The sequence below is a fragment of the Ursus arctos genome, unplaced genomic scaffold (genome assembly GCF_023065955.2).
Source record: "Ursus arctos isolate Adak ecotype North America unplaced genomic scaffold, UrsArc2.0 scaffold_7, whole genome shotgun sequence".
Taxonomy (NCBI): domain Eukaryota; kingdom Metazoa; phylum Chordata; class Mammalia; order Carnivora; family Ursidae; genus Ursus; species Ursus arctos.
In genome coordinates this window covers 54,399,993-54,414,101 of record NW_026623089.1, presented here as the reverse complement: position 1 = coordinate 54,414,101, position 14,109 = coordinate 54,399,993, and the positions used below count along the sequence as shown (strand labels likewise).

The 14,109-nt window shown below is 58.3% G+C and overlaps 1 protein-coding gene across 8 annotated transcripts in view; it reads left to right on the top strand.

Annotated features, from left to right (window-relative positions):
- Positions 1-14,109, top strand: part of COL13A1 (collagen type XIII alpha 1 chain) — a 79,970-nt gene that overhangs the window by 20,873 nt on the left and 44,988 nt on the right. For 7 of the 8 annotated variants that reach the window (XM_057308686.1, XM_057308691.1, XM_057308687.1 and 4 more), the window contains 7 exons: positions 484-510; positions 607-633; positions 1,458-1,484; positions 3,310-3,366; positions 8,002-8,109; positions 10,224-10,250; positions 11,063-11,098. In XM_057308686.1, coding sequence (XP_057164669.1) covers positions 484-510; positions 607-633; positions 1,458-1,484; positions 3,310-3,366; positions 8,002-8,109; positions 10,224-10,250; positions 11,063-11,098 — 309 coding nt within the window. The remainder of the gene's footprint in view (positions 1-483; positions 511-606; positions 634-1,457; positions 1,485-3,309; positions 3,367-8,001; positions 8,110-10,223; positions 10,251-11,062; positions 11,099-14,109) is intronic. The other variant, XM_057308689.1, reaches the window with a different exon arrangement.

Here is a 14,109-nt window from a genome sequence, read left to right as displayed (position 1 = left end):
AGCCCTTCTGCCTTGGTGGGTTTCATGCTGAGGCAGTGCTGAGTAGAAGATAGAATGTGCCAGGGTCTCCTAGAGGCTTTGGGTCTCTACTTTTTGGCTGCAAGAGGAGACAGGCATGTGCGAGGCAGGGCAGCCCAGAGCAACACAGGAGCACCTGAAGTGTCCAGGCAGCCCCCTTCATGGCTGGCCCGTGAGAGGACGATGGAGGAGCGGAGGAGGAACACGTGCGGGCACCAAGGCGCAACTGGTGACACCCACTGATGGAGGAGGAAGCTGAGACTGGCTGTACAGTCCACACCACCCAGAACATCTCGGGCGCAGGAGGACCGGGCGATGGGTGGTGGAGCCCAGCCTTCAGGGCTCCGTGCACTAGCCCTAGCTCCTGACACGATCCGGTCCCAGCACGGTCCCCACCCAGGCCCGCATCTCTGACCTTGCCCGGCCTCGGTGCACCCACTGACCTGTGTGTGTTTCCTCCCACAGGGCCTGACGGGTCCCCGAGGACAGCCGGTTGGTACCTCGCCCTCGCGTTCCCCAGCAGGGAGGCTTCGGGCCCCTGCGGCCTTAGCTTCACTTTCTAACTCTGCCGTTTCTGTCTCCTCATAGGGACCTCAAGGACAAAAAGGAGAAAAGGTAAGCCTGATGGAGGTTTTCTAGAATTTTCATCACAGGAAACAGCCTCCCTAAAGGTAGAAAGCGGTCCAGAGCGGTTATTTTCAAATGTTCGCGTTTATCCGCAGAGCCGGGGCATCCCCCGTGGTGTGGCGGTGGATGAGCGGGGAGAAGCAGGGTGCTCTGGAGGAAGGGTGACCAGGAGTCTGACCCGCCACAGACCCCTTCTCTGCCCCTCCCGCCTGCACCCCCGGGTGCTTCCGGAGCCCCGCCGTGAGCCTCTAAGATTTTGAGGTGTCTCTTTGTAAACCACTGGCCTGGCTCCCTTCCTGGCTTTGCACGTTCTCCATTTCCTTACGTATCTGAGGGAGGCTCTTCCGGGCTGGCCCTGGGCCAACAGTACAGGAACCTGGCACCCCCACCTCAGAGAAGGTGTCCGCGAGGGCCCCGTTGCGCACAGCCCGCCTCCGTGTCTGCAGTTCCCATCCAGGGACTCCTGCTCAGGGTCATTCAGTGGGCCCACCCAAAGGGTCGACCTTCTAGAAGCTACCTCCAGCCAGGCATGGAGCGTAACTCTTGACTGTGGTCATGGCAAGTGGGATATGGCAGCAGAATCCTGCCCTACGTTCCATGGGGCCGTGTCCAGGCAGGCCTCCAGGATTTCTTCTCTGCTGCCAGCCAGGGCCAAGGGAGGGAGTTAGTTCTGCCTCAGAGAGTTTAGTCCAGGACCAGCGCAGGGCTGCTGGGTGGGGAGTACGTGTGGTACGTCCACAAGCCCTGAGGATGCCCCTCAGACACAATTTCCCCAGAGTACCTAATGCCCTCTTTTTCCCTCCCTTCCCCAGGGTCAGTGCGGAGAGTACCCACATCGGGTAAGTGAACCCCTAAAACTGATCCATCCCTGGGGCACAGCCCCCAGCTCAGCCTCATCTACATGGGGCCCCCAGCACCCACAGAGGTTGGGGAACAGAAGCGTACAGCCCTCTCCACTCAGCAGCCAGAGCAGCGACCGTGGGGGGGGGTTGGCCCCCCCGGGAGCGGGCCGGGTGGTCGTAGCGCGCTCGTGCAGAGCTGGTCTCCAGCACCCATGTTCGCCCACCCGTGGTGTCTCTGTGTGTTTGCCCTGGGCCGGCCTGCAAGCCTTCGGGCGTGTGTGTGTCTGGAACTCCCGTCTCTGGCCCTGCGTCCCCTCTGCCCATCGCCTTCTCTGTAAGGCCGGGCAGCTTGTGTGAGTGTGTGTGTGTGTGTGTGTGTGTGTGTGTGTGTGTGTGTGTGTCTGACCGGGTGTGCGTGTCTGGCCGCCTGCTCCAGCTGAATCAGAGGGACTTTTGGGTTAGTCACTGTTGCAGATGACCCAGACCTCATGGTGGGAGATGACCGGGGGCCGGCTGTATCGATTCAAGGATAAAGTCTTAGGACTAGAGGAGGCCTTCTCCAAAACAGGGTGGGGATTTCTGAGCTGCGATGGTCTCCCAGTGGCCCCAGGCCGCAGCTCCTTCCTTTGCCTTGCTTTGCCCCTGGATATAGAGCCCAAAGCCTGCAGCAGTCCTGTTAGGAAGCTGCAAACTGAGCACCAGGAGCCAGGGGTCGTTCTTGGGACAGGGCGGGCAAAGACGTGGGCCCTCCAGTGAGAGCTCCCGTGAGCTGGGACCAGAAACATGTCGCTCTCAGACCCTAGTGTCCTTGTGCCGCGGGCCTCGTTGTGCCCTGAAGCACACACCGTGTGGCTTCCCCGGCTGCCGCTCTCATCAGGCAAGGAGACCGAGGAGGTGAAGACAAGCGCAAGTCAGGCTCAGAGCCAACGTGGCTCCAGAAGGCCAGCAGAAGGCCTTGCTAGCGGTGCCCGGCCACTCAGACTCTGAGCCCTGGGTTCCCGGGCCAGGGAGAGGCTGCAGGGGGTCTTCGCCATGAGCAGCTGGGGTAGAGGTTGAGGCCAAAGCGGGGCTGGGCCCCGGGCAGGGGGCGCCGGCCGGTAGCAGTGCAGACAGAGCCCGTCAGCGGCATGAGCTCCGGGACGCAGGGGCCCTGGTGTTCCGGCCGGCCTGATCCTGATACAATAATAGAAGGTCAGCTGTGTTGATTTGAAACGATGGGCTCACAGGATTGTTATGTTACCCGAAAGAAAGACAGCATCCCCCGGCACAAAGACAACAGAAGAGCAGACACATTGGCAGGGTGTCATCGTCGGACCTTAGCGAATGTGTGGGGGTGGGGGAGGGCTCTCTGCCCCATGATTCAACACAAGAAGAGAGAGAGAGAAGTGATAGAAGGCTCCAGAAGCCCCTTGGCCATGGAGTGCAGCAAAGCTATGGCCATGGCAGGGTAGGGAACGAGTCCGGCAGGGGTGAAAGCAGATTTGGGTGCTCAGCTGTTGGATAGGGCAAGGCAGCGGGCACCCCCCGGTTGATCCAAAAGTGGGTAGGAAAGCAGGAGGCATCTAGGGAGCGGGGTCTGTTGGTCTTCCGAGGGATCTACAGGAACAACAGGGGTGCCAGGCCCCCAGGCCCCCAGGATAATGGGAGATCGAGGCAGGTCCCTGCCTCTGCTCTAGCCTGCAGCATCCCAGGGAGGGAGGGAGAGAAGGGGTGGGGAGTGGGGGGGACGGGGTTCCCTGGGACAGGGCAGCTGGTGTCTGTGGGCTCCAGCACTCATGCCCCGGTTGCCCTGTCTCTGCCACCTTGGCCCCTCCCACGCCAGGAGCACCTAAGCAGCACTCTATCGGCTCTGCGCTCCAACCAGATCATTACCCTGAAGGTTTGTGGATTCTGGAAGGTTTCTGGGCCCCTCTCTGCTGAGAGAGTCCCTGTACGCAGAGCCCAACATTGCACATCCCCGGGCCCCACAGTGGGAGGTGGCGGGGCTCTCGGGGCAGCCGTGCCCCTAAAGGCAGCAGGGACCTAGAAAGGCCAGTTGGGCTCCCAGTTCTTAGCTCAGGGCCCTCCTGTTCTTAACACTCATCCCAGGGGGCTTGTGTGAGTTAAAATGCTTTTAAAAACAAGAGGTCAATTATACACCAACTTTGTTGTCACATGGGCTCTAACCACTTCCTAAAGCCGTGGGGCACTCAGCTTCCATTGGTAGAGACTAGAAGCAATGAAAATTTCCAGAAATGAAAATCACATTAGATAATGTGATTGAACATTGCCTCCCCTCCAAAAGTGGTTGAACATGCTGGAGACATCCTTGCCCAGCCTTTATTTTCCAAACGCACCCGCCCCAGGGGGAGACCTCAGTAGCACTTAGCTTATGCCCACACCAGCCACACCCTCGGCCGGTTCAGTCCCGGGAGCCCGACTTGGCACTGCCCTTGACCATCCTCCCCAGATTTGCTGACGCTAGCCTTTCTCGTTCAACCAAAAGAAGAACCCAGAGTTTGCCACACACCAGCCTGGCTTCGAGTACCCATTTAGCTGGTCCCGTGGCTCCCGCCCAGGTTCTCGACATCTGCGGCCGTCGGGCCAGCAGCCCCCATCCACGGCCAGGGACAGGCAGGGCCGGCAGTGCAATGGTGGGCTGTGTGTCAGGAGGCCACTCTCCCAGTCAGGGGGTGCTGCTGGCCGACACCCCAAGGGCCACTCCTCCTTCGGGGAGGGTGTGCTGTCCTAGGGCAAGCTCGGCGCTGCGCCCCTCCAGCCGCGAGAGGGCGCCATCCACACCTTCCCTCCCTGTGCCTCATGCCTGCTAATCACTCTTCTCTCTTCCTCTCCTCCCCTCCCACTTGGCCACCCTGCCTTCCTGGCGACATTCGGCATCCTTCTGAACATCTGCGATCTTTGGCCTTTGCCCTCTGGCCTTCCAACTCATCTTTCTCCTCAGCTGCTGCCTCTCCTCAATTCAGTACGACTGGCTCCACCCCCAGTCATAAAAAGACGGACCTTCCAGGTAGACACCTTCCCTTTGTCCAGACCACGTGCGGCGTCCCCAGGGGCTTGGCAGGTCTCCGGGCCCCGAAGGGCCAGCTGGGACTGTAGACAAAGGCAGACCCTCACTCTACCTCGGTTCAAGTCAATTAGGCAAAACCGGACCGGTGAATGTCATAGATGTGGAAATACACGACCCCCGAGCCCGGGAGACCCACCAACACGGCACAGTCCTCGGAGCAGCCGGCAGTGACAGCCGCTGCGGGGTGCCGGCCACTGCGCTGTGTGTGTGACAGGCCTGATTTCATTCCACCCTCTCCACCGTTTTCAGACTAGGGCACGATCGTGCTTAGTTCACAGATGAGGAATGGAGGTTCAGAGACGTGAGGCCGTTGCCCGAGGTCACACACCCAGCAGATTGTAGAGCACGCAGCTGCTCGGACTCCTATGAGCTGTGGGATTGGGGGCAAATTGCTTGACCTCTCTGTGCCTCTGCTTTTTCATTTGTAAAATGAGGGCATTAAGAATTCCTACTGCATAGGGTGACTGTGTGTGCGAAGCGCTTGGGATTGTTTCAGTGCACAAATTCAAGTGAATTTGTGCCCAAGGTCACACGAACAGTGAGAGGCAGAATGGGAAGCTGGCAACCAGGTCTTCAGACCCCACATTCGTGGCTCTCTTGGTTGGACCCACCCCTTTATATTTAGAAAAGGTTTGCTTAGCACTTGATGGTTTGTAATCTGAGTTTGAGGAGTGAGGGAATTTGCAGAGGGAATGGAGCCCACAACCAACAGGTGTAATCATTGCGAGCAACTGCTTCCTTCTTCCTGCCTTATGAACCCAAGGAGGCTGGGATAGGACCAGGTTACAAAGACCACAGAGCCAGGGATCCAGGCATAGGCACTGCAGCTGGATTCTAGGCCCGGTGGCCCACGGCGGCTGCATAGGCCCCCAGCCCTCCTTACGCTGTGCAGGGGTCACCCCCTAGGCCGCAGGGATGCCAGAAGGGGCGGGGCTCTGAAACGCTCTCCGAAAGCAGACAGTGGGGCCCCCAGCCACCATCTGGCCCCACTCAGGAGTCAGGAGCCGAGAGGCCAATAGTTCAGGCACCTGATTGAACGAGGCTGAAGAATTACTCCAATTAACAGCTAAAAATACGGAGGGACACGTGATGCGTGTGCTCCCCGAGCCTGCATATCCCATTACGGCCGCCAAATCCTCGAGAGCCTCCATGTGCTCCCGACGCTTACTCCAAGCACGGCTCTTCAGGGGGCCCCGGCAGCTCAGAGAAGCACCAGCCCCCCGCCCCCCTGTCACCCGCCCCTACCTGTGTCGCACCCCACTCCAGAAGAGCTGTCCTTGCTCTCAGACCGGCCGTTCGCCTCGGCCCCCAGGAGCCACCTCCTGGCCTCAGCTGCCTTAGGTGCTGTTTGCTCAGCCTTGCTGGGCTCCAGGTGCCGCGGTAAGAATGCCACATGGGTTGTCTGGTGTAATGTCGCACCAGCCATCCGGCGGTGCAGGGGCCGTCGTCATCGTGCCCACCTTACAGAGGAAGAAACTGAGAGGGTGCCCGGGATTCCATCCACGCCCATGCGCATTACTGCTTCCCTTTTCAAGAGCAAGGTGTGGGTGAGCCAGAACTTTCTGTGCTGCCCTAGGTTTCCAAAGTAGAGAGGGAAGCGTAGGGCCCCTACTCTGCCTGCCGCAGAGTCTGCCTGGAGAATAGGGTTTTTCTGCTGCCGGCCGTCATGGGACGCAAAAAGGCTTGCCCATTTCCTATCAATAAACCAATGTTGATTTTACAGGCTCTGTAAGATGCTTAAACATTGGGTCTAACATTTGCTGAAAGAGGAAACTATATGAAATATGATGTACTTAGCAGATGGTGTTGGAGGTCATTTCCAAAGCGCAGAAAGTTGGACAGTGAGCAGTTTTTTCTGGGGGCTCATTTGGAATGAATAAGAACAGTCTGGAGTTCCAGTTTGGGTCCTGGCTCCCCACGGAATTCTCCACGTGACCTCGGTCAGGGAGCTCAACTTCTCTGAGCCTGTTTTCTCTTCTGGGGAATGGGGCTCGTGACCCATTTCTGCCCCGGCCCCCTCCGCCATGGACACTGTGTGCCCTTGAGTGGCTTTTCGGAGGGTACAGCAGGATGAAGCCTGGGCCCCAGCGTGACCATGCTGGGTGCCATCTGTGCGAGGATGTCCCAAGCCAGCGAGGTTCCGGCAGGAGCTGCTAGAATCGCACAGTTCTCGCTCTGAGGTTGTCACCCCCTGTTTCTACTTATCTTTTCCTCCTATGGGGCTGCAGCAGGAATCCTCAGCCCCCTGTCCCTGTCACAGAGGGTTGCTGAGAGCGCACTGAGAAGGCTGGCCGGCCTGCAGCTCCAGCCGCCCGTGTGCCCCAGCATCCCCGCCTGGAGCTCGCACCCCTTCCAGGCTGTCCTGCTTAAGTTTGTCTGCAGGGATGGGCCCCTTCTCATAGGAGTTGACCCCAAATGGTCCCTGGAGAGCTCACTTAGAAAATAACATGACAGCTTCGGTCTAGATCTAGGATGACCCTGGTTGGCCCCTGGCCCCATGATATGGGTCACATGGACCAGGCTTTCTCCTCCTCCTGAAGGAACACGATGCCACCCCTAGCTCCCTGGGCCCTCGGCCGGTCCTGGACACAGGCACGGTGGGTGACGAGGGCTGGGCTCAGAGCAGCTGACTGAGGAGTGGGGGCGGGGCAGAAGCACGCTAATCCAGACCCATGCAGGCATACAGCACTTTACAGTGTCAGCACTCAACCAAGCCCAGGGCTGCAGACTCAACTGTCTTCTGAGGCCAGGCACAGGCGACAGAAGTGACAGAAGCAGGCCGCACACGGAAGGGATGGGGAGGGGAAACTGAGGCACCTGGGGAACCCGGGCCACGCCTGAAGGATGTGACTGCCCTCGGAAACGTGGGCCTCAAGGGCCAGGGCTCCCAGTGTGACATCAGAAGCCCCCAGTCCATATGTTTTACACAAAATCTCTTGCCCACTTCTGTGGCCTCTGGGGGACCTAATTACCCCCTTTGACACTCGGGGCCAAAGAACCAGACAGCAGAAACAAGGAGCTGCTGTTGTCATTCGATGCCTGGGAGGCCCAGCATAGACAGAGGATGTGACAGCCACAAGGAGGGAGGGGCCGAGGCAGGCCAGGCTGAGGACCACCTGGGCGGGCCCCCGCACATCTGAGCGGGTCGGGCAGGGTCATCTCACTCAAGCCTCTGTCTCTGTCCCCAGCAGGGCTCTTGCTCTGGGGCCAGCTGCTGGTGCGGCAGGTCCGCTCTGGACCCCCCTCTTGGGGGCCTAATGTCTTGGCCATCTCCTTGCTGCCACTGGTCCCTGCATGCCGTCACCACCACAGCATCATCACGATCACGCCACACCGCCTGCCCACCAGCACCCACGGCGGGGCCTTCACCGGGTGCATGACACTAGGGCGGGAGCCGCTCCCCAGCCCTGGGCCTCTCCCTCTAACTCTTGTTTCTACCAACATCAGGGTGAACAGGGCCAGGCCGGTATCCAAGGCCCGCCGGGGCCACCAGGCCCCCCTGGACCGAGCGGACCTCTGGGGCCCCCGGGACTGCCAGGGCCCATGGGGCCACCTGTAAGTATCTCCATCTTCTCTCTACCACCTCCCCTCCCAAGATTTGTCCCAAGAATTCTCTGGAAGCATCCAAACCTTACATCACTGACGAGAGCCTGGGTCCCCACTGAATGGGCGGAAACACTTTGGCAAGGCCCCTGGACGTGGGTGGCTCCTGCGAGAAACTGCCCATCCCTGCCACGCTCACCTGCTGCACTCTGGTTGTGAAAACCCAGCTGCTGGGCCCAGGCTGCAACAGCAGTCCTTGCCTTCCGGGGAGGAACTGCTAAGAGGCTGCCCCTTTTGCTGCTTTAGATTCCCAGAGGTGGGATTGCTAGGTCATGCTGTGGGCCTAGGGAGCCAACAGGCACCCCCCTCCAGGCAAGACCACGCTCAGGCAGGAGTAGGTCAAGCCCAAGGTGCATCAAGCCCCCCTTTCCAAGCCCGAGCCAAGACCCTGCTCTCTCGACCTATTTAGTGCAACAGAGCAGCGGGGCAGGCCCCTGGACTTCTTTGCCGAAAACGGGTTCTCCCGTCTTAGAGCCAAGACGAATGTCCTATGTTACTGAAGGGACACGGTTAAGGACAAAGTCTGTTTAATAATGTTTCTTTCACGTGGTTGGAAAAAAAAAAAAAACAACCTGATTTTCTTTCTTATGACAAAGACGTCATACAGGGATTTGTGAAAAATTTGGAACACGGACAAAGAAAACGTTTTAAATTGTCTATTTTGCCATACCCAGAGCTCCCCATCATTCCCATTTTGGAGGGTCCTGCTGTTTTTCCCCTTAGACTTGTCCGCTCGTAAACATTTTCCACGTTGGTCACGTTCTGAGTAACGTCACAGTTTGTGTCCCGTTACGTTTTTCACTTAACACCATAAACTGCACCCTGTCTTTGGGCCGGAGTTTCCCGTGATGTGGATTTTCGGGCTGCTGGGCCTATTTTGGAGTGAAAAGTTCCCTTCTGTGCTGTAGATCCTGAACATAAATGTGTGTGCGTCTCTGATGCTCTCGCTGCAAAAGATGCCCAGATGTGGAATGCCTAGTCAGCGGTGTCCCTGCCACTCGTCCCGGTCGCTCATGGAGTACGGCCGCCTTCCAGCTCGCCGGGCCTCACACCTGGGCCCCGCAGCTGCTCTAAGTGTAGGGTCCCTCCAGGTCGGGCAGCGGCTCTGGGCACCCAGGGCACCCAGCTTGGTAGCTCAGCTCAGTGAGAAAACCTGCCCAACTTGACCTCCACAATGGATTTTCAATATTTCTGTGTTTTGGGACCCAGGGGAGGAAGATTAGTCTCACTTCCATGGGTTTGTAGATGGGAACACGGAAAACCTGAAAGGAAGTGAAATTTAGGGAATTAAACCAAACCAAGCAGAGAGAACCCCCCCAAAAAAAACCCTCAAAATCCACTTCTTTACTGACCACTACCCCCCAAACGTGTTGGGTTCCCACTTACTGAACCCAAGCCAGGTGGTTTTCTTTGTTAGGTTGTGTATAAAGGAAAAAAAAAACCCAAGAAGCGTGTTTTGAAACCCATGGAAACAGACCAGACTTGGGCATCTTGCTTTTCTCCAGCCCGTGGGTGCTGCCCAAACCTCGGCCCCAGACCACAGTGGAGCCGGGCTGCCCTGCCTCTCCCTCGGCTCCCACGGGCCCGGGGCCCACACCACCTCCCCATGGCCGAGGGCTGTGGTCACAGCCCCCTGGGCCGAAGGAGACAGAAGGCTCCCCCAAAGCCTGGCAGGGTCCAAGGCAAAACCAAGGCTCTGCTGGGCAAGGTCGGCGTCCCAGGGAGGGGTCCCAATTAGGAGGTGGGTGGGTGGGTGCGGACATGGACCAAACCACACTGTCATTTTAACAGGCTGCCGCTGACCTATTTTCCAGTGGGTGAGCACAGAGGAGATGCCCACGGAGCCCACATTGGCTCCAAAGGGAGCTGTGAGCCTGTTGTCCCCACGCGCCCTCCACAGGTTTCAGGCACCGTTCCAGGATCCTCTAGAACTGTTCTCTAGCACCTCCAGAGCTCATGAGAGCTCCTCGAGCACTCCTCCGCCCCCAGCCCCTGCCATCAACACGCCGACCTGCACAGTCGGCCAGCAGACTCCATCTCCACTCACCCTGCTCTTGCTTCCACAGGGCTTACCCGGGCCTCCTGGACCGAAGGTGAGGGTCCGTCCGGGGGAGGCGCTGCATGGGTGGGACAGCGGTCTGCGGGAGGAAGGGAAGGCAGCGCTGCAGGCTACTGAGCGAGGAGCTGAGAGTGACTTCCGCGAGAGACGGGTCACGCCTGGCTCACTTCAAAGTGCCACCCACCTCTTGGGAACTGCTTGGCCCCCACAGAGATTGCACCTGTGTGCCCAGCACAGCGGGTGCTGTGCCCAGTGTGGAGGCTGTGCTCTCACCCCCCGAGGATCTTAGAGTCTGGCTGGAGACTCCAGGTTGATGCCCAGGGCACTGTCACACCATCCCAGTAAGAGAGGGATTCGTACGGAGTCAGAACTGGAAGGGACCTCCGGGATCATCTCGTCTCTTGGGAGACTTCGTTTTGGAAGCCCGCTGTGTCAAACTGACTCTCCCTCTGAAGCGGGGGACCCTGGGGCTCTGGGGGCCAGAATTTGCAATTTTGACCCTGCCCAAGCTTTTTTTACGCACGTGGAGGCTGAGAGCCCCAGGGGCAGGTGACTTGTCTAGGTTCAGCCGAGTCGGGGTGGAATCACAACCCAAATCTAGGTCTTCTGGACCCCTGCCAGGGGGACCCTTGCCACCACGTCCCCGCCTCTGCAGGGTGGGGCTTGTTCTGAAGAGAGGAGACTCTGTTGGCCTCAGAGGAAGCAGAGCTATTGTTCCCGGGAGGGCTGGAGCTCAGGAGGATTTGCAGTCGTTGAGAAGAGGCGTGGCAATGTGAGGGCAAGAGCGCAAGCCAAAATGGGGCATTTGGGAAAATCCCACTAATGGTCTTCTCGTTGTTCCCCCAGGGAGACCCAGGAATCCAGGGCTACCACGGCCGGAAGGTAAGGGGGAGGGGGAGGGAAGGACGCAACCCCCCCAGTGGTAACCCAAGTAGGGCTCCAGCACAGCTCCCCAGGGGCAGGACTCGGTCGCGTGCGCACATGCATGTTTGCACACACACTTGTCCAGCATGAGCCTCATATTTCTGAGGTTGGCTGGGCAGGAGTTTGTGTCTCTACTTGAGGGAGGAGGAGGCTCAGAGGGGCAGGACCTCAGGCCATCAGTGGCCCAGCACGACCTCAGACCCAGGTGGGTCTCCTACTGCCAACCTGGGTCCCTGTGTCTGTACCAAGGCAGGTCAGGTTCTCACTGGCTCCCTGAGGGCCTGGTAAATGGGAGAAGATTACCAGGGCCCACCCTGGGCAGAGCTCCATGCTGAGCACGGTGGGGGCTATGGGGTTGCGGGGTCCCCTCCCTGCTTTCTGGCAACTCGCAGTCTAGAGAGACAGAAAGATTCCTGTATGAATAACCCTGGTGAAGGCAGATTGGGCTAAGCTATCATCACAGAGTGTTGTGTGAATATGGGTGGTGGGGGGTAGAGAGGTGAATTCCAGGTTGGGAGGGGTTTGGAAAGTCTTCTGGGAGAAGACAACCTGCGAGCTGGTGAGTGGGTGGGTGTATCAGTAATCTACAGCTGTGTAACAAACCATCCCAAACCTCCTGGCTTAAAAGGATGATTTATCTCTCGTTCTGCTTCTGTGGATGGGCCATCTGGGAGTCCTGCTGCTGTCCTCTGGGCTCACTCCTGCAGTTGCGTCAGATGATGGATGGAGAGGCCAAAGAGGCCAAGACGTCTCATCCATATGCTGGGTGGCCGGTGCAGGCCGTGGGCTGGGGGTTCCGTTCTCCCCGCCACGGCCTCTCGGCCCCCAGTAGGCCATACAGCTTTTCTTACAGCTTGGTAGGCCCAGCACAGTGTTCAGACCTGCCAAGTCTGAATGCATGAGAGCTTTTCCAAAGCGTTCATGGCCATCACACTTTCTGAGGTCCTTTTGGTCAAAGCAAGTCACATGGCCAAGTCATGAGGCTTCGGTGGGGCGAGGGGAGGGGACTCCGCCTCCACTTCTTGTGGGAGGAATAGCAAAGCATTCATGGCTATATTTAACCCACCACTGTGGTCCTTCAACCAGCAAATCTGAAGGGACATGGCATTTTAGACAGGGAAACAATTTGAGCAAAGGCCCAGAGGTGGTCATTACAGTAACAATAATAGCATAAACATAATCCTCACAGTAGTGCCCACTTACTAAGTGCCTACCGTGTGCCCAGGCCGTCCTGCGTGACCACCCCGTGAGGCTGCTACTGTTCTCCTATTTAACAAATGAGGAACGTGAGGCTTGCGCGACGTCTCATGGCTCATGAAGGGCAGAGCAGGAACTCAAGCCCAGGCCTGGGTCCTTCCCGTGGCACCACCCGCTGCCCGGAGCCCCGCGCAGCCCTCCGGAGCCCGGACCCTGGCTCCAGGAGAAGAAAGGAGGCAGGAGGGAAAAGGAGGACAAGAAGGGGGAGGGAAGTGGGAAAGGGACAGATTGCTCTGGAGAAGAACATTCCTCGCACTCTATAATCGGGCGGCTGCCGTCACCACATTGTTTTATGGGTGCTTGGGGGGTGAAATGGCAAGACCTAAGAGACCTTTAATTAGTTCTGCATAAACTGAAAAGTTTGTATGGTGTCAGGAAGTGGGAATTATAGCTACTGTGGTTGCTTCCATCCACGGGCACAGACCCGCAAGACTTACTACCGCCTGGTGCAGTGCAGGCGACCAGACGCTCCCCCGGGGTCGTAGTGATGCCAGTGGCTGGCAGCCGTCCCGTGGCGGGCATCTGCACGCGCGGGCCAACTGGAAATATGGCTCAGCCAGAAAGGAGCCTGGGGGTCTGTTGTCCAGAGGATGGAGAGGCCTCCGCTGAAGACTGTGGCGTCAGGTGACTCTCAGGGGCTACAGGGTCCTGTCCCACGGTCCCAGCCCCACTGTGGAGCCAGTGACCACTATCTCCAGGCAGAAGTTTGCTTCCCGTCAGAGCTCTGAGGTAAAGACACCAATGCCCAGGGACAGGTGCAGCAGAACTTCCCGCGTCCGACTCAGCCAAAGTTCACTCTGTCCGCATCCCACCTGGTCCTTACCGTGGCCCGTTAGAGCTCATTATCCCCCCCGCCCCGCCCTGGTACAGATGAGAAATTCAGAGAAGTTACTGCTTTGCCCAAGGTTTTAGAGCTGGTGAAGGACCATGCTGGAACTGGAATCCAAGCCCAGAGGCCGGTCTTCTTGTCCGGGCACAGAAGTGAGTGCTTCCTCAGAGGGTCTCAGCCTAGGCTGAGCTAACTGCCCTCCTCCCCGTGCCTTCTCTGGGATATGGAGACTTATCTCCCAAGCTCCTTCTTTGTCCATCAGTTCTCTCTTTTTCTCTCTCCTCTCTCAGCTTAGAATGAGGCATGGTTGGTGGGGGGGGGGCTAGCAGCTGGGAAGATGTGTTTGCCCCCACCCCACCACCCAGGGAGGAACGAGCAAGCGCTGGTGGGTGAGAACACCCAGCTGGGACAGAGCATGGGAATGCCCCTGTGTTTGGGGTGTAAGGGGAGCCCATGGGACAGACCCTCCACGTCTGCTTCTTTGTCCTGTCCTGGGGACTTGATACACATGCAGGGAGGCCTTTCTTTCAGCAAGGGTGCAATTGAACTCTTAGCAAAGACGTTTCTTGGCCTGCAGTGTTTGCTAATGATTAGTTCCGTCCATCATCACCACCGCCGTCACCCCCAGGCAGCTGGACCCAGCCTGGCATCCTCTCAAAGGCCAGCCAGGCCAGCAGGGCAGGCTTCCCCTCTAGCGCCTTCGGATCAAAGCCCAGTGTGGCCAGCAGGCCCTGTGCTGCTCCCCGCCCTGCTGGGGACCAGCCCTTCTGCCTAGACCCTGAGCACAGGGTTGCGCACCCATGTGGTACTAATTTGATCCAAATTTATGATCCGGTCCACCCATCTACTTTAAATACATTGTAAGATGCAAAGTGTGTTTAAA